Below are 20,980 nucleotides of genomic sequence, written 5' to 3'. Positions count from 1 at the left end.
GCGGGAGGCCCAGGCTGCTCTCCCGACCCCCGGGCATTGCCCTTGCTTGGCTGGCTGCCTCCCTGGGAGGTCTCTGTCCCCGGGCCGGGTCGCGGTTCCTGTCATTGATGGCTGAGGTCTCACTCGGCTGCTTCTGCCCACAGCTGCTCCCCCCGGATGAGCAGAGACCAAGAGCCCGGACCGAGGCTGAGATGGGGCTTCAGAGACAGGCCGGGGCCGGTGTGCCCTCCGCCGCAGTGTTGGCCTGGCTGCCCCGGAGGCTGGCAGAGGCTTCCGCTGCCAGGCTGGTGTTGGCAAAGTGTCCCAGGACCTTGCCTCCTCTGACAGGCCGTGGGGGCAAGGAGCTTGGGCCGGACCTGGGCTGGGAAGCAATCACAGCCCAAGGCTCGGGCTGCAACCAGACTCCGGCCGGCGCATGGTCTGCACACAGGTGGTCCTGTGACCTCTGGAGCAGGTCTCCAGGGGAGGCACAGGGTGGGTGTCACAGGCCCAGGCCCGAGCGCAGGCCCGAGCACAGACCCAGAGTTCTGACCCAAGAAGCCAGGGCAGGGGCCCTCCTCACCTGGAAGGTCAGAGGAAGGCCGTGGCCAGCGGGGTCCAGCCCTTCACACACCGTTCCTTCCCCGGAAGCCGGTCCCTCACGTTGACCTCAACGCCTCCTTTTTGGCCAGGTCAGGTCCTTCTGGACTCAGTTCACCTCCTCCAGGAAGCCTCCCCTGCCCTCCATCTGGATGGGCTGGGGTCTGTGCCCCTCCCGCCTCCATTCCCTCTCTCACAGCACCGACCACACTGTGGTCACTTGGGGGCAGGGACTTTCAGGCGTCCTCAGCGTTCTCAGTACCTGCCCGGAGCTGAGCAATGCGGAAGGAGGTCTGTGCCTGGAAACCCGCAGCTCCCCAGGAATCTGGGCCACCAGGATGGGACAGTCGCCCTGCCTCACATCCGAGAAGGCGTGAGAGGCTCACTTCCCTTGGGCAGACCCACCCGGTGGGGACTTTTCCCAGGGAGCTGACGGTGGGGGAAGCTGCAGCTACGTCTGTGAAGAGGGTGCCTGTCCCGTGCTGAGAGCCTCTGGTAGTTTAATAATGTGCCTTTGGGAATTCGTGGGAGCCTTGTGTATCTATTCAGATCCTGGGCCCACAGGTCAGGCTGCACAGGGGATCCAGAGAGTGTGCAGGGCGTGAGGAGCAGTGCCTGCCTGGCCTTCGCCTGGTCTGCGGGCTCTGGTGTCCCGTGGAGCTTCCTGTGCCAGATGGAAAGGGAAGGAAGAGTGAATAGGCCCTGCCCATGGCCCAGGTGCTGGGTCCATTCCAGGCCTGGGCTCGAGACCCTCCTGGCCAGAGGTGCTGGGAGCACCAGGCAGGTAGCCACGGCGAGGGCCGGCTGGCCATTCAGCTCACATCACCCAGTCCAGGTTCCCAGAGCTGGCACCCTGCAGGCATACAGAGATGGAGAGGCGCAGCAGGCCCCTCCTTCCACAGTCCCCCGATCGGATGTGCCCTGGTAGCTTTGGAGCCGGGCGGTCCTGAGTGACAGTCTTCCCCGGCCACTCTCTAGCTGTGTGGCCTCGGGCAAGTTTCCCAGTCGGTTTTAAAAGGCAGTGACCTGGGAGTAGTAACCTCTACCTGCAGGCTGGTTTTGGGGATTGAAGCGACTGCAGGTGAAGCCCTAGCTGGTTTGGCTCAGTGGATAGAGCATTGGCTTGTAGACTCTAAGGGTCCCTGGTTCGATTCTGGTCAAGGGCACATGCCCGGGTTCTGGGCTCGATCCCCAGTGGGGGGTTATGCAGGAGGCAGCTGATCAATGATTCTCTCATCATTGATGTTTCTCTCTCATTCCCTTCCTCTCTGAAATCAATAAAAATAAATTAAAAAAAAAATAAAGAGACTGCAGGTGCAGCACCTGCACACAGTAGGTGCTCAATTAATGACAGCTGTGGTTATGAGGGAGCTGGCTATACCAGCAACTTAGGGGCACAGAAAAAAGTTCTCCTTGGAGTGCCTCCGTGAATTCTGAAGGGCAATCAAAGAGGGCTTCCAAGAGGAGTTGGCATTTGAAGGCCTTGAAGAATGAGTAGGAGTTAGCCAGGCTACGGCAGGGGAGGAGGATATTCCACCAGAAGGAAGTGCAAGAGCAGAGCTTCAAGGTGTAAAAGGCTAGTCACCTCGTGGCAAAGCCCAGGGAGGGGAAGGGGACGGGCCAGTCTCTCTGCAGTGGGAGCCATTTCTGGAGGAAAGGAGACCCTGACTTGAAGACAGAGCGGGCAGGTTCACACAAACATCTCCCGCTCACTGCAAACTCGCCTTCTGAGTGTTTGTATCCTAGAGCTTCAGAAGGTTCTCTAGGATCCTGGCTTGTTCCAGCTCCGCCCAAGTCAGGCCTCTCAGCCTGGCCTTGTTGTGCTAGGGTTCCCAGATGACCCCATGCCAGCCTGGATCTCCTCTTAATTTGGAGTCTCAGGACTCTTAGGGTCCTAGACCGGCCCAGGCCCCACTCTGAGCTGGGGCCAACCCTGCCAGGGAAGCAGCGTGGATGCCTGGTCCCTGACTGGGGTGAGGGCACTCGATGCCTGTTAGCTTAGAGAGAAGGCAGCCGAGGAGCGTGAAGGACCGCCCACCCAGTGTCCGTGGGTGTCCCCAATCTCTCGGAGCCGGTTTCCCTCGCTGTGAAATGGGGCTGATGATCGTGCTTGGTGATAACTCACATCTGTGAGCACTTACTATGAGTTAGGCAGTCTCCCCCAACTTTGCCCAACATGTTAGGGTGGAGGTGGGGGGACAGGGCACCCCAGAAGCCAAAAGCATGCAAGGAAGAGCCACGGAGATTTGGTGTTTTCTGGGAGAGGCAACACTGGCACCCTGGTAGTATGGGCAAGATCAGAGGGAAGCGGATGGCTGGGGATCCGCAAGGGCCCACCTGCCGCTGCCAATGAGCCACCTGGGCTGGACACCCCTCACCCATGGCAGATCCACCAAAACACCTCGGGGCCCTGAGCGAGCCGTGGCCCCCACCTGCGCCCCGGCGGTCCTCCCTGTAGGATGGCGGCTGGGGCTGGCTCGCCTCTCACTTCCCCCGGCTGAGAGGCTGCGTGGCCACAGAAGACCCAGGGGCTGTGATTCTCTTGTCTCTCTGATTTTCTTGGATGGCTTCCATGTAGGTTGTGACTTGGGCGGTATCATCTGCCCATTGATTTTTCCAGAAAGGATGTTTCTTCCCTCCTATTCTTCACTCGGCCGCAGATGAACAACCTTGTGCCTGGCCTTCCCGCTGCTCCTCCTGCTCCAGCAGCTCACCTCACCTGGGCTGCAGCTGGGACCCGAGAGGGCCCAGCAGGGCCGTGGCTCCCAGGAGGCCCCAGGAGGGCATGGGGCTGTCCCAACACCCTGCGATATGCACGAGTTCGGGAAGCGCCCTGGGAGTGGGCATATACAGAGCTGGGGAGCTACCTCCGGCCCACACTGGCTGTGAGGCACAGTTACCGCGAACACCTGGCCGTTCACGTGCTCCCCCTCCTCTCCTTAGCACAGCTTTGGAGCTGGACAGCCTGCTCACCCCTTGTTCCACGGTCTGTGCCGGGTGATGGCAGGATGAGTGATTCCACTACAGTATATGGTGCAACTGAGGCCAGGATAACGGAAACAGCGCAGCCCTGTGGCGGGCGCTATTATTGCCCCCATTCGACAGATGGGAAGGCCGAGCTCGGAGGGCTTGGGGAGCTCGCTCGGGGTTGCAGCGCCCTCCACCCTCCCGTCCTTTCGTACCCCTCACCTACTACCAAAAAGGAGTCCGTGTGGTTATAATGCTGGGAGCCCGTATGAGTCAGGGCAGGTGCAGGGAGTCCAGAGACCATTGGGGAGGGAGGCTGGGGAGACATGAAGCCTGTAATGAGGTGGTTGCCATCCCAGCTTGTCACTGCCCACCTGGGGTCCACGGGGAATGGGACTAGCGGTCACTGGAGCACGGGGGAGGGGCTCCGCACAAGGCCATGGCCTTCGAGGGGCGTGCGGGTGCCGTTCCTTTCTCCGGGAGGTTTCTGTCCGCCTTCACTCAGCCAGGGCATGGGGCTGGCTTACAGGCTCTGCATGGGTTCACGTCCCAGCTCTGCCGCTCGCTGGCTTTGTGATTGCAGGCGAATTATTGCCCTGAGTCTCAGTTTCCACGCCTGTGAGGTGGGATCATTGTAAACTCACCCCAGAGGCTTGTGAGGATGTTGAAGTAATGCAGGTAGCTCAGCACACCCGTTAAGAGCTGTAGGAATGTTCTCCGTGGTTGTCCCTCAAATCAGCTGACTCCCTCACACACTGAGCATTTACTGAGCGCCTGCTGTGTGCCGACACCAATCCCAGGGAGCCACGGACTTGTCACGCAGGGCCTCCGGTGCCCAGGACCTGACGGTAGGGGAACAGCCTGCGAGGATTGGTGTGTTGGCTCCCACTGCTGGCGTGACAGGCATCCTGATGAAATATGTCACTTTAGAATATTTTTAGAAGAAATTTCTGGAAAGTGCCCTTAATACCATGGGAGCCATATAGCCTGAACGATGACCAGGTTCTTGTCTTGGCTTTGCCATGACTTGCCAGGGGTCCTCCCTCTCCTGGGACTCGGTTTCCTCCTCTGTAAAGCGGAGCGGCAGCCGTACCCACCTGGGAGGACGGCCCCAGCCCGGACTCTCGTGTGGAAAGCACCTTACAGCTGTTGGGGGCGTTCGCTCTGTTGCCTGTCATTCACGAGGTGGTCACCGGCAGATGCCCGTGCGGGGTCCTGCTGGGTGCTGGCCCTGGGTGTGGACATCGGCGGGGTGCCGGCTCTGCTCTCAGGGGTTCCCTGAGGCGTGGCCTTACTAAAACCTTGATTTTGTGATTTCCAGAGAACATGGAAGGCCCCTCAGGCAGCCTGGCCCCTTCCAGGGGAAATGCTGGTAAGTGTCTCGTCCTCTCTGTTCGTTCGTTCCACACATGCTTTTGGAGCAGCTCCGTGTGCTGGGGATGGTGCGGGAGAACTGGAGGCCAGCTCTGTCCTTCAGAGCTCCGTCCAGGAGGATCTGGGAATCCCACATCCGAATGACCAGATGTCTGAGGCTCAGGGCTGGTCAGACCCAAAGCCTGCACTTTGCAGAAGATGCTCAGCCACAGGGCAGCTGGCAGGATCGGTAAAAACGAGTATTGACTGTTCCCTCTGCTGGGATCCCCTTGTCCCCGTGGGATAAAGTCCCCATGCCTGTTGCGGCCTGCGCTGTCTTGCTTCAGCTGCATCTCCAGCTTCTCGTGTCTGTTGCTCTGGCCTCCTTTCCCTTCCCGAAATCTGCTTGCTCCCCCCTGTCTCAGGGCCTTCGCTGTGCCTGCCACCTGGAGCTCCCTTCCAACCTCAGCACATGGCTACTTCCTGTCTGTCCTTCAGTTCTCATCATCCCAAATGTCCTGGACCCCCAAGACCCAGGGTCCTATTGTACACCTTCTGGGCACCTGCCACACTGTCTCACTAATGTATGTCGTGGCTGTTACCAAATGATTATTTACGTGACAGGCCATTCCCTCTCATGGCCCCATGGGACTGCAGGCTCCATGACAACAGGGACCCTTGGGCTCAAGGCGTGGCATATGACAAGGGCTCAGTCAGTGTTTGTTGAATGAATTTATGATGAGTATTAAAGTAAGGCTTCAAGGAGGTGGTGGCATTAGACTGAAACTTGAAAGAGGGTATAACTCCAACATATAGGGAAGAGGAAGGGCTTCATGCTTTGGGGCGCAGACGGGCGGGAACACAGCTCCAAACTGTGTTTGGCAAAGAGGCGGCATAGGACACGTGAGAGAAGGCGGAGCATGGAGCTGGGCCAGATGGGGGCTTTGTGTTCCAGGTGGAGGAGAATCGACTCAAACTCCGAAGGCACTTGGGACCCGTTGAAAACCTTGGGGCCAGAGGGAGTGGGGGCAGAGCTGGCTCTGGGTAACTGAGGAGCCTGCTGCAAGAGTGGGTGGGCCGGGAAGAGGCCGAGTCCGGAGGACCGGCCGGGAGTCGGAGAATCTGTCGATGCTGCTGCTCTCACTTCCCTGGAACCACTTGTGTGCCTTGGCAGTTGTCCTGGCGAGGAGATGCAGGGCAGGGGTGAGGAACCTCACGTGGCATGGCTGCTTCCAAAGGACAGTCACCTTGGTGGCAGGGCAGCCACTCCCGAGTCGCCGGAGGGAGGTGGAGTGGAGGGGGCATCGATGTCCGCATTGCTCAGCTTCCCTGATGGAGGAGGCGGCATCCAGCTTTGCAGATCTGCACCTGTGTCCTGGCATCTTCCCGGGGATCCAGGGATCCTGACACTGAGGGACCAGCCTGTGGCAGATGAACAGAAGCATTGCCCTCCAAGCCAGCAAGCAAGACCCCGCTCTGTGCCCAGAGGGCGGCGCCGCTGATGTGGTCAGAAGAGCCGGGATTCTCAGGGAGGACCCGGCGACAGGTCCCAGATCTAGCCCTTAGCGGCTGTGTGCCGCTGGGCATCCTGTTAGCAGCTCTGGGCTCGGCTGCTTCAGCTGTGAAGTGGGAGTTGCTCGGGCCCGTGAAAGCGAGGGGCGAGGACACGCAGGGAGCCCCACGCAGGGGGAGTGGTGGCTTTATCATGGCTGCACTTTTCTCCCTGGTTTGAATTCTTCGCAGGAAGCTTGGGTTTCAGGCTTAAAATGAAGAGCGTGTCAACAAAACAGGCTGGAACAAAGTCTTTTCCCAGCATGCCTCAGCATGTGGCACTGCCTTGCCGTGGAGCCCCGCAGAGATGGGGCTAAAAGTCCTGAGCTTTCAAGCAGAAATAATCCCAAAGGAAAGGACCTTCCCTATTGTTATCTCGTGATAAAGCGAAGCTGGAGCCTGCCGCCCAGCCCACCAGCTTCACATTCTAACTCTGCCCCTTCCTCGTGGCGCTGGGCCTCCGTTTCCTCATCTGCAAGATGCCCTCATGCCAGCGTGCACCTCACAGGGCTGCGGTAAGGATTAAGTGAGTTAATGCGGGTGAAGTGCTGAGGACACGCTTTTGCACTGCGATGGCTAGATTATTTCATTTTCACTTTAACTATTCATTTTCACTTTAACTCCTTGTGGTGCGCAGCGGGGGCTCTGGGGCCAGAAGGCTGAGTTCAGATCCCAGCTCTGCCACCTGTTAGCTGTGGCACTTCGGGGATGTCTCTCAACCTCTCTGTTCCTTTCCTTGTCTGTACCATGAAGATGATAATCTCTGCCTCATAAGGCTGTTGGGAGGAGTGAAGGTAAGACACCCCACTCCCTGGAGGCAGGCGGATCCCTCAGCCCCTCCTCCCACTCCAATTTCCCGATGAAGGAAGGAATTCAGACTCAGAGCCATATGCTGAAGGACGAGGCAGGGGTGTCCTGGGTGTGAGACCAGGCTGGGCCCCCAGCTCAGTGACCAGTGCTGGGCTCGCACACAGGGGCCGCCCAGGGAGAGTTGTGCCACCAGGGGCAGGAGTGCCGAGTGGGCTGAGGGCTGCTCCGCGTGGGGCCAGGCTGCAGGGGCCTCCAGCCGCTCAGCTGTGTCTCCTCCCGTGTCCTCTCTCTGCTCACCTGTGGGGAGATGAAAGCCCTGGCGCACAGCGAGGCCACCAGCTGGGGAGGCCGCGGTCTTCCAGGCAGACTGCCCAGCCTCCAGGGCTTCCACATGTTCCTGTGGGGAGAGGCTGGTGCCCACCCTGCTGCCTCTCATGCCTCTTTCCCCGTCCACCTGCAGACTTGGGGCCCACCAACTGTCTGCGTCCGTGCATCTGTCCACTGTTTACCAAGTGCTGGGAAGCTGTGGTGAAGAGTGCAGCCTCTGAAGGCCTGGGATCAGATCCCACCTGCGCCTCTTCCAAGCTGTGAGCCTTGGTACAAGTTACTTAAACTCTGTGCTCAGTGGCCCCATCTGTCAAGTGGCGTTGATAACAGTACCAGCCTCATCAGGTTGTGGCGAACACACAGCGCCCGTTCAGTCACCCACATCCTGCATAGGATGCTGGAGACCCCAACGAAGCAGAGGTGTGTGTTCCCTACAAATGCTCATACTCCCGGGAGAGATGGACACAGTCACATAAACAGCCCAGGGTGACCAGTGGGAGCTAAAGAGGGAGCCACGACTTCCATCCCACACCTCCTGAGCAGAGGTCGCCGAGATCCTGTGATACAAATTCACGCCAAGCGCGTCACAGATGCCCGGCCTCATCTCTCCTTCCCCTCGCCCTGCACCGGCACAGCCCTCCTGGGAAGAGCAGGTGGCTGTCCCCACACTGCGAAGTCTTGGTATTCCCTGGCCCTGTGGAGCCTCCCAGGCCCCTTTAGCCTTACAGCCGGCCCTGTTCTTGCCCCAGAAAGAATTATTCTAAGCCCCTCTGCCCTCTCCAGCAGGGCTGGCAGCCCAGCACCCAGCAGGTGCTGTGTGGAAGGAAGGCGTGCCACCAGGGATCTGGCCACCCTGCTGCTTGTGTACTCTCTGCTTCCATCTGGTTTGCCTGGGGGAAGTGCCTGGCTTGGGACAGGCTCTGCAGGATGCTGTGGAGGTTCCCCACTCTGTTAACCTGAGGCTCTCATCAGTTGTCTCAGGAGCCAGCCTTCCGGGCCAGCCTCTTGGTGTGCTCGAGTCAGCAGGAGGCCCTGCTTAGAGGAAGGAGAGGTGGGGCCCGCAGAGGGAGAAAGGTGAGGGCTGCACGTGTGCTCAAGAGCCTGCCAGCGAGCGAGCGAGAGGAAGGACATCCGCCTGCTGCTGAAGGCACGACAAGCGGCTCACTCGGCACAAGTCACTGATCTGCCGGGCAGGGCCAGTCTCCTCAATCAATCCGCACTGACACGTGGTAGCGGAGGCAGTGCCCTAGAGGCAGAAGGCTCCATTTGTAATCCCAGAGTGGCCCAGGCGCCTGGAGGAGGGCAGAGGAGCTTGTAATAAAGGGGGTGACACGGTTTCCAAAAGCCATCTCGGAGCCGGAGGAGGAGGGACAGGATTCATTTAGCTTCTGGAACCGAAACCACTGATTCCGTTAAATAAGTATTTTCCGAGTGGACTGGGTTGGGAGGGGTGGGGAGGGAAACAATGAATCTAATGAATCTGTCTTTTTCTTAAAGTGTGGGAGGAAAAACAGGATTCTTGAAGATGAGACAGTGAGAGAACAATAGAAGATGCTAACATGGTCAAAGAGGAGGGTGCTCCCAGGTGCTGAGCTCTGGCCCCTGTGGGATCTGGGGCAATGATTCAACGTCTCTGAGCCTCCGTCTACTCATGTGTTGTATTATGTCCACAGCATAGAACTGTAGCTGTTGTTAACATGTGCCTGGTACTGAACTGAATTCTTTATGCAAATCTCTAGATTCTCATAAGAAGGAGCCGCGGTCGCCTGGCCCTAGGCCTGGGAAGTTTGCAGGTGGAGGTCAGCTGGGCAGTGTTCCAGCGGGGTCCAGCGGAGTGGAGTGGGCGGGGGCTAAGGAGTCAGCCCCAGGACAGGAGGCAGGAGCAATCGAGAGCCTGGACGCGTTATCTGTCTGCATTCTTGTCCTTTGTCACCATTCATTTCATGTTCCAGTCCCCCAGTCTGTAACCCGAGTAAGCTGAGAAGAGGGGAAAGGGAGGGAGGAATGACGGGCAGGAGACTGTAAGGAAAAGGGCTGCCCCCTGCTTCATGAGTTCTCTCAAGAAATCGAGGGTGCCCCCAACACTCAGGGTTCACAAAGCTCCCCTGCATCCTTCCGTGTTTGTCCCGAGAACGTGGGTCTGTGCTGAGAGCCCCTCAACCTTTCCCTCTGCAACCCTGATCCAAGCAGAAGCCAGCACTGGTCTTTTTAAAAGTCTCGGTGCCAAAGAATTTGAAAATGAAACTCGCAGAACAATGGGAACTGCCAAAGGGCAGGGCCCCACAGCCTGTTCAGCTCTGCCCCGGAAGAGCCTGCACCCCTCCAGGCATGCAGGAGGCGTGGGGAACCCAGTCTTCAAGCGTCGCCTTGACCCACATTAGAACTGGCCCCCACTTTGTGAGATTGGACAAAAGCCAAGAGATAGCACCGCCATCTCCACTCACATCCTCCTGAGGTGCCAGGACCAACCCAGGCCCTGCCTGGGATCCCAAAGCTGGGGGTAGGTGTGGCCACGGCCAGGACCCTCCTTGGGTGGCCTAAGGCAAGGCAAAGTGTTAATGTGTCTGGCTAGGTGGGGTGAGAGGTGAAAGGGTAGAGCCAGGCCCTGGGGAGCTGTGTACCTCAAATGCACCTAAATCTGGGCCCCCGGCACACCTGGTTCCTATCAGCCCTCACCTGCGGTGCAAAGCACTTCTCCAATTTACTTTCGAGTCGGGTTGCTTCAGAAAAGGAACAACTCTAACATCTAGAACCGGCAATTTTAGCCAATGTTAAGGACATCTGTGCCCAGGTGGGAAACAGGCCCAGAGCGGGGAGAGAACCTGGCCAGGTATCCAGGTGAGTCGCAGACAGGATCACCATCCCTCCAAATACATCTCACCCGCACTGGCCTCACTTTTGAGAGCAGTGGGTCACGGGGCACACACATCTCGGGGGTGGTTCTACAACGGAGATTTCCTTTTAAACAGCCAAGCCATTCCTTTGCTCCATAAAACATACATGAGATTTGCAAAGGAAGTCTGGGAACCGCCTGCGGCCTTGGCACCACCAACCCTCCACCTTATCTCCAAATTAATTCTGGACTCTGGATCCAGCCAACCAGGCATTGCAGGTTTTAAGGCCGCCGGCGAAGGCAACTGGCATTTGGTGAGCATGTATTTCACATGTGAAGCTGGGGGGCCTCCGCACTCCCCGTTTCATGAAAGCAAAGGGAACTGGGGGCCCAAGTCATTCATCCGAGGAGACGTGAGACCAAGAGGTGGAGGCTGCCAGGGGACCGGGTCTGCAGGGCCCTGAGGGCGTTGGGAGGCAAGAGCCACCGCCGTGCCCAGCCCTTCTGAGCAGGTGACCAGGAGGAGGTCTGGCCCTGGTTCGCGGGCTCCCTCGGCGGCCAGAACCGGTGGGATGCTGCGGTTGGAGGCCCCAGGGGCTCCCGCGACCCCGGGCCACTAACTCCCCACAAAGTTGGCTCGCCGCCACTCCCAGGCGGACGGACGGGAGCTGCGGGCCAAGATGGCACGGGCGCGCGGCGGCCGCCGAGAGGAGACCCGCGCGACCCCAGCGGCCGGGCTGGGGCCGGCCCCGCGCGCGCAGGCCTCGGCGCCGCCGCACGCGGGTGGGCACGCGCGTGCGCGCCGGCCCCGCCCCCCGACGCCCCGCCCCCGCCGCGCGCCCTCCCGCCCGCCCGCGCGCCGCGGCCTCGAGCCTCCCCATTGGCCGCGCGCCGTCACCTGACGCTCTGTTATTTCCTGTGTGTTGGGAGAATGGAGAGAAAAAATCCTGAATCGAGCGGCTTTCCGCCCCTGCGAGGCGGCCGCGGCCTCCGCCTGGGGAGTACGCCCTGAGGCGCGCCCGACCGGGCAGCGAGCGCGCGGGCCGGAGCGAGCCTCGAGGGGCCGCGGCCCCGGCCCGCCCCGCCGCCGGCCCGGGCGCCGGAGCTGGAGGCGGCGGAGGCTCCCCCACCCCCACCCCGCGCAGCGCCGCCTGCCGCCGCTCCCTCCCCTCCCGCCCCCGGCCGAGGCCGAGGGACCGGGCGGGGGTCTCCCGCAGGTAACCGCCACCCGGGGTGGGGGTAGGGTCCGGGCTGAGGAGCGGGGGTCCGGGCTGAGGCGCTGGGGCCGGGCCGGGATGTCCGGCCTCGAGGGCTGGGGGCAGAGGTACTTGCCCGGCCCGACCCGGGAGTGCTGAGACCCCCGACTCTGAGGCCGGGACTCGGGGCGCCGGGGGCCATGGCCCGGCCCGACCCGGAGTGCAGAGAGGAGGGGCCTGGCCCGGCCGCAAGGGCTGCTGAGGGGAAGAGCCCGGCCTGGCATCCGGGCGTGAGGGGTCTCGGTCCGGCCTGGGGGTCCTTCGGGGCTTGGACACCGTCCTAGCCCGAAGGTGGCGGGGGGTGGGGTACCTGCTGGTCGCGGTCTCGGGTGCCCAGGAGGAGGGTGCGAGCGGGCGGTGCCCGGGGGTCGGCGGGGTCAGCGCCGCCGACCCCGGGGCCCCTGACCGCCTCGGGGACCGGGCAGCGCTCGCCGCTTCGTTCCGGGCTGGGGGCGAGGCCGGCGGGCGGAGGGCCGGGAGGGGCCGGCCGGGCTCCCGGGAGTCGGAGCGCGCCCGGGCCGCGGGAGGGACGGGGACCCGCCGATGGCCATGTGAACACCTGAAGCCATGTGGACGCGGCCGCTCCTCGCCGGTGGGGGGCGGAGGGCAGGTAGCGGCTGGCCCGGCGCAAGGTCCCGGCGCGGGGTGGGGCGGGAGCGCCGCGCAGGACACACTTCCTGCGTGGGGTGTTCTCTTCCCTCGCCGCGGGGAGCAGGCGGGGCGGGGGGTCCAGTGGTCCCCGCGGGCGGGCGGGGGCCCGGGCTCTCAGCTCGTGTTCCCCGTTGGAGGGGAAAGCGGTGCTGAAGGAGAGGGGCTGATCGGGCCCTGCCCGGTGGCCGCGGCGGGAGGTGGACCGGCTCCTGGGCACCGGGATGGGAGGGGAGAACTTACCGAGTTGGGTGGGGGGCGGTGGGGGAGCAGCCGCCTTCCTGGGCCCGCGGGTGGGGATGATTGTCTGTTTTTTTGGTTGTGGACACTAGCACTGTCTGCCCGTGTGAAACCTTTAGTTTGCCCTTAGGGGACGGGTCAAAATTAGGATCCTTTCCCTCTGCTTTTTTTTTTTTTTTTCCTTTTTCCTTTCAAAGATTAGATGACTCTGGTAACTGCTGTAAAATGGATGGAATTTTCGGGCTATTATCTAACAGGCAGATCTTTGGATGATAATTGGACCCTTATGTTAACAGCTTCAGTGAAGAGTTTTATGCAACGTCTTACACGGGGTGGCAGCTTGGTGGAGTGGGAAGCTGCCTTGAAGTCTGGACCTGGGAGACCAGGGGTCCACTTCCAGCTTTGCCACCGATAAACCGTGGCCTTGGCCAAGTTACCTACCCTCTCCAGGCGCCCGGGGTGGGGGTTTTGGTTTATTTGTTTTGGGTCTCTCCTATCTTGTGCTTTTGTTTTAGCCAGAAGCTACCTGAAGGCAGAAGCGCAGGCTGTGCCTTACCTGGCTTTTAAAAGCCCGACTCACTCTTTAGCTTCCAGCCACTTCTCCAACAGAGCATAGCACTGCGTCAGAGTACAGTTTTTCCTCACATCCCAGGTGCTGTTCTGTGCTTCTCAGAAAGTAGATTCTAGCCTATGCTGAATGGCCTTGTATTTTTTTTTTTTCTTTGAGCAAGAAGTTAGTAGGAAAAATATTTTAGGGAACAGTTGACTACTTGGATCTGTGGATATTGCACAAGTATATTTGGTAACACGTGTGTTTGGGTCTGTGTGTTGTTGGCTCCAAGGAATTCCAAGATCTTTCTATGCAGTGGATTGGGGAGGGATTTATTTAAAGTTCTTTCAAATGCCTAGCTTCAGTATTCTCAGAGTAGGAATGAAGTGGAATTCCACTATATATATGTCCTGCGAAATGGCATGCTAGTGGAATTAACTATCACCTCAGGGTGCACTAATTATTGCATCCGCAATTTATTCCTTAATGGTAGCTGGATGCTTCCTCTCAGATGTTGAGGAACCCCAATTAGTTTCACTGATTTTTATGGTGTGTGAGGGCCTTAGGCCATGCTTCTGACTGGTTAGTCCTAGATCAACCTCAGAAGTTGGTCTTGTTTGTCTTAAGTTTCTACTACTATGATGCTTGAAGGACATGTACCTAAGGTGTAATAGTCTTTCTTAGATCACCCTCTTATTCAGTGTGTACAAAGTTTCAAAAGGGAGCCAGCATTGGGAAGTTTGCTCATACTGCTGACTTTGGAGGCACACTTTTTCTTGCATGTTAACATCAGGCCCATCCCATAGGTAGACACTTACCCAGCTCTGTAGCTTTCAGTTACTTGGAGTTTCCCACATAAGCAATTTATCTACAGTGGTATTTAAGTTTTGACCTTGTTTGTCATGGAATTTTAAAAACCCTAGTCCCTTAAATTGTAAGCAGTTATCAAATGTATATTTACATTTATGTTACAAGAAAAAGTTATAAAACTCTTATTCTACAAATGTAATTTGTGTGCTTATACATGTGAGAGAAGGTTGCCAAGGTACTAAGATGTCAGGAGACATCTTTTATGTTTTATAACCTTTTAGTGGTATGGAATGGAATTCAGTTGAAATCCCATCTATTTAGACCTAGAACTTAAAGTTGGACTGTTTCTGGTGGGTTCAGCCTTCTCTTCCGATGGGAAAGTTTACTAGCATTTGTGTGTGTGTGTGTTGTTTTTTGTAAAGATTTAATATGCTAGGTTGTGTTCAAGGTATTTTAAGTTGCCTTAAAAAACCCACCCAGCAAACCTGAGAAGTCGATCCTCTCCTTTTCTTGAGAGGTCGTAGAGCTAGTGAGGGGTTGTAGAGCTAGTGAGGGGTCAGGCTTTGGGTGTGACCATCCTCTGCCTGGCTCCGGAGCCTTTACTAGGTCCAGTGTAGCTCAGTGCCTGTTCAAGGCAAAATCAGATAGTGGTAGATTGGTCTTGAAACCTGGACTTGGACAAAATACTGGAAAGCATGATTTTTGTGACTGTGCCAAGTGGGTTAGTGGCCCCTTGGAGTTTTCTCAACTTTCACTTTCCCCATACCGGGCCAGTTTTGCCAGTGCACCTGAGATTTAATCGAAAAAGTTTCTCTTTCATACCCATTTCTGCAGTTCTATCCTAAGCTGGATTCTTTCACCAGCTTAAAGAGTGATCTCATACGGAAGGAGCCGTCTCTTGTCTGTTACTGGTTTATAATGCACAGGAATCATGTTATCTGGTGATGCTCTCAGTTTGACCAGATGGGACTCAAACGATGTGTTTACAAAAGACAGTCCTTTTCCCAGTATGTCCTTGGTCTTCTTCCTCATGGGGGCTTGCGTGCAAGGCACTGAGTGCTCATTAGATCTGCTTGAGCCTTCTAACTCTGCTGCCTTCATTTTCTTTTTGTGAAAGTAAAAGTAACAAAATAAAGCAAAACAATAAAACCCTATTTATATTGGAGCAAAACTGTACATCAAAGTTATACATTTGAAATATAATACAGTTGACTCTTAAACAACACAGGGGTTGGGGCACTGATTCCCCCACCTCTGATGTGTAGCTTTGACTCCCCTGAAACTTTACCGATAGCCTACTATTGACCAGAAGCTTTACCAATAACATGAACAGTTGATTAACACATATTTTGTATGTTATATGTGTTATACACTGTAGTCTTACAATAAAGTAAGCTAGAGGAAAGAATGATATTAAAAGCATAAGGATAATACATTTACAGCATTTATTGAAAAAAAGAAACCTACATATAAGTGGACCCGCATAGTTCAAACCCATATTGTTTTTAAGGGTCAACTATATAATGAAAATAAGGTTTTCATAGTGCATAATTTGGGCACATTGCATTTAGACTGGATAACTTTTTTATTATTAGTTAGGCTGTTGTCCCTTTAATATCTGTGTACGTGCAGTGTAGGTGAAAAGGCTCTCATGGCCACAAACACAGGATTTTGCATTAGAGCTGTGTTTGCTTTGTAAGTAATGCACATGGCCCAGCGGGAAGATGAACTATGAGGTGAGTTATTGGTATATCTGATACTTTGTTGTGGGGAAGTTAAGGGAAAAAGGTTAGCTACGGGAAAATAGCTGTGTTGCAGTGTGTACCTGTAAGTCAGTGGTTCTCAACCTTCTGGCCCTTTAAAACAGTTCCTCATGTTTTTACCCCAACCATAAAATTATTTTCGTTGCTACTTCATAACTGTAATGTTGCTACTGTTATGAATCGTAATGTAAATATCTGATATGCAGGATGGTCTTAGGCGACCCCTGTGAAAGGGTGGTTCGACTGCCAAAGGGGTCGCGACCCACATGTTGAGAACCGCTGCAGTGTAAGGTGTTCTGTAGGAAAGGGTGGAAGCTCATTGGAATACTTGACTGTCAGCCTGATGGGAAGATGGTTTCATGTTTAAACATGGATTAAGGTTCTTTGTGTTCTAATTTTCATTTGTAGGTATTTGTAGGCACTGTTCTAAGCATGGGAGACATAGTGGTGGGCAAGAGAGGAGTCTGCTCTGTAGACAGACTGTAACCAGTACGTCGATATGAATGTCGGGTGGTGATAAGAGCTATGAAGAGAATACAAAGATAGAGACTCAGGGATGGGACTTCAGAATAGTCATGAAGATGTTCGTGCTTCTGAAGCCTTTTCTGCCACTATGCCCTAGGTCTTCCTCATGGGCGCTTGCGTTCAAGGCACCCGAGTGCTCATTAGATCTTCCTGAGCCTTCTAACTCTGCTGCCTTCATTTTCTTTTTGTGGAAGTAAAAGTAACAAAATAAAGCAAAACAATAAAACCCTATTTATATTGGAGCAGTCAGACTTGATCTGTGGGACAGGTGGAATGGCATGAAAGTAAATAATTTGCTTTAGCCCTGGGCATCTTGAGAAGTTAATCCAAAGAATAGAGGTGCGTTGATTGAAGTCTTCCCTCTGTTTATATCTTTATGCTTTTGTGAGTGGGGACCTAGCTCAAAAGAGCTTAAGAGGGATCATTAGTGGTATCTTGTAAAGGGTAAGAAAGAGGAATGTTACCTGCTTTTTTTTAATCGTTCCAGTCGGAAATGTAGAGATGGGTTAAAATATTGATGGGTGCTGGGCATTATTAGAAGCATCCTTTAGTTGTGTGTATGTTTCTTTGGTGGGGAATTGGAATGGGATGTTATAATCATCATACTTTGTTAAAGCTTCAACTGAAGCCAGCAACTATTAATGACAACTGTATGCAGGCACTGTGCTAGATATTGCTGCAAATGAAGGATCCAGAGTGGCTGAGTGGGACTGGGGTATGTGTGTGGAGGGGGAGCTGTTGAGGGAAGCAGGATAGCTGTGAGAGGGGGGCTCTGTCAGGGAAGGAAACAGCAGGGTCAGACAGGCTTCCTTGCCCATAGCCCAGAGGGTGCCTCCTCCCAGGCTTTCCCAGCCAGCTGGCCCACGTCCTACATACATGCCTTCACCCCCTTTTCTATGCGCTCTGATTATAGAATTACATGGAGAATGTGAGGAAACCTGAGAAATTATCTAGTGTGGCCCTTTGCCTACAACTCAGGAAAGATGCTGAGAAGGTGGTGACTTGGCCCAAGTTACACTTCTGTACACTGACAGACTCCAGGCTAGGACCCTGTTCTCTTCTGCCAGAGTCCATGCTCTCCCCAGAGGATTGAGTTAGCAGTCGCTCTTGGGTAGAAAAAAGAAAAGAAGCCCTGGCTGGTTTGGCTCAGTGGATAGAGCGTCGGCCTGCGGACTGAAGGGTCCCAGGTTCGATTCTGGTCAGGGGCATGTACCTTGGTTGTGGGCACATCCCCAGTGGGAGGTGTGCGGGAGGCGGCTGATCGGTGTTTCTCTCTCATCAATGTTTCTGACTCTCTATCCCTCTCCCTTCCTCTCTGTAAAAAAATCAATAAAATATATTTTTTTTTAAAAAAGAAAAAAGGAAGGAAGCCTCTGGGTGCTGATGTACTCACTTAGGGAAAAGACAGAGGAAAGCCCTGCTGGGCACCTCAGTTGGTTAGAGCGTCATTCCGATACACCAGGGTTGATCCCTGGTCAGGGCACATGCACGAATCAACCAACAAATGCATAAATAAGTGGAACAACACCTCTGTCCCTCCCTCCCCAAATCAATCAGTAAAACATTTTTTAAAATGCAGTACCTGTTGAGTCAGGGGCACTGATTTCTTTTTTTTTTTTTTTTTTAAAAGGTCAGGGAAAAGACAGCACATCAATCTTGAAAGCAGAGGATGGACAGAGAAAATTGTACCCCTGTTACTTTCACAGAGTCGCAGTGTTGATTTCTTAGGCCCCATTGAGACCTAATCTCATCCTGATTATTTCTTGGTGCAGAATTAATGATAGGGAGAAGAGCATTAGTTGTGAAGTTGGAATAAGACCCTTCAGATATAGGGGGGAATTTCTTACATGTGGCTTAAAATTGAGTTCTAAAATTCAAATTAAGGCCCTAGTAGTCCTAAATTTTCACCTCTAGACTTCCGTTTCAGGGAGGATTTCACTTCTACACTTAGAAGCACCTTAACTATGAAGCATTTGGTGGCCTGGGGATTATCACTGTGCCTGACAACAGGAGGGATTCTTGAGAAGCAGGGCTGCTTCCCTGGGCATTTCCCTCAGTGGGCCAGTAGTTACCTGGGGGCAGATTTTGTATGCCGGTGGCACTCTTCTGTAAAGTCCATGTGATGGGCACTTTATGGAGGCAGCAGAGCATTAGAAGGGAGATGTGTGGCCTCAGTCTGGCTTCAACACTTACTAGCAGTGACCTTGGGCATTTTGCCTGCACCACCGTTTCCTCGTGTGTAAAACAGAGGTATCCCATCCTCAGGGCCATTGGGAAAGGAACTGAAATAAGAGCAGATAGTGGGTGCACCACCCACAGGCAACGCTCATTGGATGGTAGTTTTCCGTAAACACTGGACTAGAGCAGGCCTGGTTCCTGCTGAACCTAGCGCCTTTCTGTCCTTAACTATCTGCCAGTAGAGAAAGGCAGTTAAACAGGGATATCAGAAGTGCTCTGACAGAGGACATGGTGCTGTACCAAGACATGTACCCCTGCCAACTGGCGTGGCTCAGTGGTTGAGCGTTGACCCATGAACCAGGAGGTCATGGTTCGATTCCCGGTCAGGGCACATGCGCAGTTTGCAGGCTCAATTCCCATTGGGGAGTGTGCAGGAGGCAGCCAATTCTCTCTCATCATTGATGTTTCTCTCTCCCTTCCTCTCTGAGAGAAAAAAAAAGACTTGTAAACCTGACTTGAAAGATCACAGAAGGCTTCTCAAAGGAAGACTGTTCACTTCCTCATCGCCCACTTGTCTCTCAGCTGTCTCTTCCCATCTCTATACTTGACCATGGACGGTCTCTGGACTCTGTCCCCAGTGTTCTCGGATATCCTCAGGCTTTCATGGTTGTCCATAAGCTGACCACCCCACATTGATACCTTCAGCCAGACCTCTGCTAGCTCCTCCAGCTTCTGTTTGACGCAGCTGTCACCAGCAACTTGAGCGTCACAGTCCAAAACTGAAGACAGATTTCTCAGAAACTCTTTCCCCTCCTCTTGTTCCCTTCTCCTTAAGTGGCTTTATCTCCACCCAGTTTCTCAGGTCAGATTCCTCCTTTTCACTCAGCACCCTCTACTTCCAGTCCATCACCAAGGTACCGTCAGTGCTGTGTCCATACCTGACTGACTGTCTCTGTGCCGCCACCCTCGCCTCCCTCCCTATTGCTCCCATGGCCTCCCTATTTCTACTCTTGTCTGTCTTCATTTCACTTTGCCCGGAGTAACTAAAAGTTACCTGTCTCTACTCCACTTAAAACTCGTAGCAGTTTCTCATAGTACTTGGAAGACAATTCAGACTCCTTGCCATCTCCCACAAGGCTCAGAAAACCTGGCCCCTGCCCACTTCTGACTCTCTCCCCTGCTGCTTTCGCTTGCTGTCCTCCAGCCACATTCACCTCTCGGTCCCCTGAAGGCATCAGGTTCTTTCCCAGTGTGGAGGCTATGCTAATTCTACTCTGCCCAGAACACTGGCCATCCCAGCCTTTTCTCATTCTTCAGGATATTTGTTGAATGAATAAACAGCATGAGACAGGCAGCAAAGGGAGTGGGGTAAGGAGGAAAAGTGCCCTTGAGATTGCTGCAAGATTGTGAGTTTGGTTGTGGTGCAGGTAGAGTGAATTCAAGTAAAACAGCTGGGTGTGAGGCAGCTAGAACTCAGCTACACATTCAGGAGCATATAAAATGATGCCCCAACTTCGGAAAACTGGCAGTTTCTTAAAAAGTTGAACATATGTCTACTCTGTGACAGAGAAGTTCCATTTTTAGATATTTATGCAAGAGAAATGAAAATACATGTCCACAAATAGGCCTTGTATAAGAATGCTCATAGCAGCTTTATTTATTTATTTTTGTTTCGGAAAAGAGGGGGGAGAGATAGAAACATCAGTGATGAGAGAGAATCATTGATCGGCTGCCTCCTGCATGCGCCACTCTGGGGATTGAGCCTGCAACCCAGGCATGTGCCCTGACCAGGAATCGAACTGTGACCTCCTGGTTCATAGGTCAATGCTCAGTCACTGAGCCATGCCAGCCGGGCTTTTAAATTTTTATTTATTGATTTAGGAGATGCCGATTTGCTTTTCCATTTAGTTGTGCATTCATTGGAGATCGAAACTGCAGCCTTGGCATATTGGGCCGACATTCCAACCAATTGAGCTACCTGGCCAGGGCCATAGCTTTATTCAGATGCCCACCAGGGGGAGAATGAATAGACAAACTGATACATTGTTCAGTAAAAGACCACTCGGCAATACAGAGAATCAAACTACTGATATATGTAATAAGGATGAATTTCACATTTATCATAACTACGGTATTTTCAACCCCTATTTTGCCCTCCTTCCCAACCATTTTCCACTTATCAGCTAAAGTGAACTTTTAAGTTCAGATTATATTATCTCATTTGTCTTCCTTTAACCCTGCAGTCGCTTTTCAGTGCTTTCATGGTGGCCAACAAGGGCCCATTTGACCCCTGCCTCCCTCTGGGCCCCTTTGACCTGACTTCCCTTTGCTCCCTAAGTTCCAACCTCATTGACCTTCCTGCTGTTTCTCAACAGCCCAAGTTCATTTCTACCTGAGGACCTTTACGTTTGGCTCCTCCCTCTGCCTGGAGCTCTCTACCTCCCAAATCCCTGGGAAACTTGTTTTTGTTTTGTCGTTCAGGTTCAGAGGTTTTTTCTGACAGACACACTCCCCTACCCCCACCACCCGTGGTCTATAATAGTGCCCCATCACCTCACCCTGCTTTATTTTACTCATAACTTTGATCACC

General features: G+C 54.4%; 1 protein-coding gene across 5 annotated transcripts in view; it reads left to right on the top strand.

Moving 5' to 3' along the window:
* Nucleotides 1–20,980, top strand: part of TCF20 (transcription factor 20) — a 161,625-nt gene that overhangs the window by 69,893 nt on the left and 70,752 nt on the right. For 3 of the 5 annotated variants that reach the window (XM_070411238.1, XM_070411236.1, XM_070411239.1), the window contains exon 2: nucleotides 4,868–4,918. The exons of 1 other annotated variant lie outside the window; for it this stretch is intronic. In XM_070411238.1, coding sequence (XP_070267339.1) covers nucleotides 4,868–4,918 — 51 coding nt within the window. Of the gene's footprint in view, nucleotides 1–4,867; nucleotides 4,919–11,348; nucleotides 11,638–20,980 lie in introns of those variants that run through there. One more of the 5 variants, XM_070411241.1, reaches the window with a different exon arrangement.

The sequence above is a fragment of the Myotis yumanensis genome, unplaced genomic scaffold, assembly GCF_028538775.1.
Source record: "Myotis yumanensis isolate MYYU_CA2020_CCGP unplaced genomic scaffold, mMyoYum1.0.hap1 SCAF_3, whole genome shotgun sequence".
Taxonomy (NCBI): Eukaryota; Metazoa; Chordata; class Mammalia; order Chiroptera; family Vespertilionidae; genus Myotis; species Myotis yumanensis.
This window is presented reverse-complemented; position numbering and strand designations above follow the sequence as displayed.